General features: G+C 30.7%; 1 protein-coding gene across 1 annotated transcript; it reads left to right on the top strand.

Annotated features, from left to right (window-relative positions):
• On the top strand, positions 1024-3630 carry LOC109349247. The gene is made up of 2 exons (XM_019590018.1): positions 1024-1483; positions 2984-3630. The coding sequence occupies exons 1-2, from the start codon at positions 1024-1026 to the stop codon at positions 3628-3630; spliced, it is 1107 nt and encodes a 368-aa protein (XP_019445563.1).

Below are 4051 nucleotides of genomic sequence, written 5' to 3'. Positions count from 1 at the left end.
GTCATCTTATATATTAACTTGTGGCAGGATGGTTAAAAGTTAATACATACAATCTTCTTAATCGGAGAAAGAAGTTGCTTTAAATAATCTTGACCTTGTGACCTTTGATTCTATGAATAAAGATGCATGATTAATTACTCAAAAGTGTGAGGTGCTCATATAGACAAGTGCTTAACTTTCACAGACAAGTGCATTAACGAGTGCTTGCTCTTTATTATTGGTCAGATGTTTTCTTAGGGCAGTTTTAGCCTGTGCAAGATTTTGTTAGAGAATTGATCCTTCACGGTCATACGATCTATTAGTATATAATTGTATTATTTATTCTGCTTACTAGAAAGTTCAACAACCATATAATATTGATTCAAGTCTTAATATGAAGTATTCACCAAAACTTAGGATTAACACACAATAAATGATAATTGCCATACATTATTAGACTGATTCATAAGACCCAATGCAGCTAGTAAATGGTGGCATTTTCTAACCATGATGTTAGGGGAGTATTGTATGTCATGTGTATGAAAATAGCTTTATCAATAGAGGTAAATTCGCTTGGATAACTTCTCTCCTAGATGTGATTAATTTCGATTATCGGCTATGTAAAAGAAAAAATTCAATAAATAACAAAAAACAAAGAAACTTTAAAATATAATATAATCTTAAATGAATATCCATATATAAAAATAATTAACAAAAATGTATGTAGTAATATCTTAATTAATGATATTAGTAACGAATAAGATTTTATTAGTAATTCTTAAATAAGTAAAATATAACTGAATTATTAATTATTTTTTAACTCATCAATATGAATCATCCATCAAATACATGATATGATAACTTTTAGATCCAACAAAGAAAAAAATTGCAAATTGCAAATTAATATGAATTATAAATTATTGACTTCCTCAATTTACTTGCACTCGTAATTGGAAAAAAGAGATTTTTTTATATTTTTTTCCAACAAATCCTTTTGAAAAAGCATGAATATCCATCAAATCAGAAAGAAAACATTTCAAAAGAATGTCAGAGCTGTGGCATTATCTGAAGAAATCACTTTATTGCAAACCACACTCCAAAGAGGTTTTTGATCCAAGAAGGACTAGCCCTCACAAAAGTGATCAAAGAAAAAAGCAAAGCAAAGAGACTGATTCAAAACAAGGTAGTCCAACATCTCAAGCAAGCAGTGCAATAATTAACCCTGTGACTCATGTAATTGTTCTTGATACCTCAAGTGGTGAAAATAAACTTTGTTGTTACCCTTCTCCTCCAAACAATGAAGATGCAAGTAAAGGTGTGGAAGGATCTCAAACATCAACGAGAACTTCTAATTTACAGAAAACACATTGTGTTGATTGTGATCAATGTAATTTCTTCTCAAAGCCAAGGGTGATGGTGAAGAGAGATTCTCCTTCATCATTAAGGGAGAAACTGGAAAGCCTAGACAAACTTGATAAAGATGATACCTCTGCAGAGCATTCAGGTAAGTACCACTACTTTTTCTCTAGTTGATTTAGCATGGTTTTCTACGCCAAGTTAGTGCTATCTGTTTTATTTTCTTTACATCACAGCACTAACATATTTATTAAAAGAGAAAGCCATGGAACATTCTAGTCATTTAGATTACACATTGTATTAGGTGATGTGGTTGTGGTGATCTCTATAACCCTATTACACAGTAATTGTGGAATGATATCAAAAGACAACAATGCAATGATATTAGACCTTATTTGGACTGTGTTGATCCGCATTTAGGCCTCAACGAGCACACTAAATTTAAAAATATTTCATAATTACAAATAATTCATAGCGCAATGCAATCATGGTTATCACAACCATAATGACAACTTAAAACCACCGGAAAATTAATCTAATTGTTGGAACATTTTGAAGGGTATTCATTATGATCTTTGTAACTTCAACATGGGCCTAGTTTCTATTCGTTTTGTCTGGGCTAATGATTCTGTCGCAGAAAATTCTTGCGAAGAGAGAAATATATGTAAAGATTTGAACCAATCAAATCTTGTGGGGTGCTATTCAGGGTCCTTTTCAATTTTTGATTCACCAAAAAGGTTCCATCCCAATAAACCAGTACTACAAAAAGTTTCTTTTAGATTTTGTTCTGATTTCTATCTCTAAAATAGTCTGCAGATTATTTTTATACGAAGTTCCTGCTTAGGGTGTAAAATACTCTTCTCTTTCCTCCAACCTGTACCTACCAGAAATTTTGATGAATTCAAGTCATAGAAATTGGATTCAATGTATTTTTGGGATGAATTGAATTTATGTTTTGGATCATCCCATCCCGTTTCTTTATCATATATTCTTTTTAAATGTATATTTGTATTACAATTAAAACATAACGATAAAAATATTTGATTTAAATCACTATTATTTAGTAATATATTTATATTAATTTGATTTATGTAGAATATCTATACTATAAAGCTAAAACTTGAAATAACTTCTCTGGTGTAATTTTGATTTCCTATATTGCCCTTAACATTATTTAATTTTTACAAAAAAAATTATATAATCCTAAGCAACTACCATCAATACATTAATTAATCACATATCTCACCTTAAATTACACATTATCATAAATACACAAAAATAAAATATATAAAAATTGAATATGTAGTATTACACAATATTCGCCGGTAGGCACGAAGTGCCTATATACACTAGTATATTATAAACATTATAAATACAAGTTAGTTTTATTTTCATATATCTTCAATTATATGATTTGGCAATGAGTTATGTATGGATTTATACAATAGCTTAACATATTGAGTTAACTAAATTCCTTAAGGGTATTGCAATCCACAAACTTATGAACATATACAAAGTGAAGTAATTTGCTTTATGAAATTTAAAATTGAATATTTTTATAACTTATATAATGGGACTACATTTAACAATAAATACCTCTGTGAACTAGTTTTAATCTGAAACCTTAGCATGTTCATTTTTTTTGCAGTCATCCAACTTCATAACGAAGATTCAACTTGGCAGATTATTGAAAAAATATGCCAAACAAGCTATACCAATTCTGAAATCAAGGCAACAGAAATTGAAATTGTCTTGAAAGTGCTGAACCATCAAAATGCATTTACTAGCTTTGAGGAATGTAGAGAAATGGCAAGGAACAAATCTCAAAAACTACCAGATAAGCTCCCTAGATGCTTGGCTGATGGAAATGAGCTCTTGAGGTTTCATGGCACAACTATTGCATGTTCTCTTGGTATGAATGATGATTATTCTAATAGCCTTTGCACTTTAGACCAATGTGGTTTTTGTCAAATTTTGAGGCATGGTTTCTCAACCAAAACACAAGAATTTAATGATGCACTTGGGGTTTTAACCACTTCTAGTTGTGCAAAAGCCTTTGAACTAGTTGTCTCATCTGATGAACTGTATGGGAGAAAGTGTGTTATAGTGTGCAGGGTAATAGCTGGGAGAATCCATAATCCTCTACAAGAGATCCAAGAAATGATCACTGATGATTCTCGATTTGATTCTTTGGTAAAGAAAATAAATGCAGAATCAGATATTGAAGAGCTCTTTGTTTTAAATCCTAGTTCTATTCTCCCTTGCTTTGTGGCAATTTACAAATGTGGAAGTTAACAGATTTCATGAAAGGCTTAGACAAAGTTTTAGTTTTCAAAATAAATTTATCATATGGGCATTGTAATTAGTTATTTTGGAGTTTGGGTGATATTGTTTTAAATCTTGGTTGCGATTACAATTGTGGTCACAATTGTTGTTATTGTGATTGTGATCATTGCCACCACTACAATGCATATTGCAGCTATAGCGGTGTGAATAATTTTGTAATTAAAAAAATGTTTTTGAATTCGATACAACTTAATGGAGTCCAATACAGCCGGATGTAACATAAATGATGTCTGATGAGGTTGCGTTGTTGGCACATCATTATGATTCAATTTCACATCACAATTATGGTGTGATGTGATTGTGACAATTACCGCAACCACAATATATCTGTCACATTTCGACAATTTAAATTACTGAATGATATTTATTT

This window comes from Lupinus angustifolius, chromosome LG01, assembly GCF_001865875.1.
Source record: "Lupinus angustifolius cultivar Tanjil chromosome LG01, LupAngTanjil_v1.0, whole genome shotgun sequence".
Lineage (NCBI taxonomy): Eukaryota > Viridiplantae > Streptophyta > Magnoliopsida > Fabales > Fabaceae > Lupinus > Lupinus angustifolius.
Note: the sequence above shows the minus strand (reverse complement) of the source record. Positions and strands in the feature narration are given on the sequence as shown.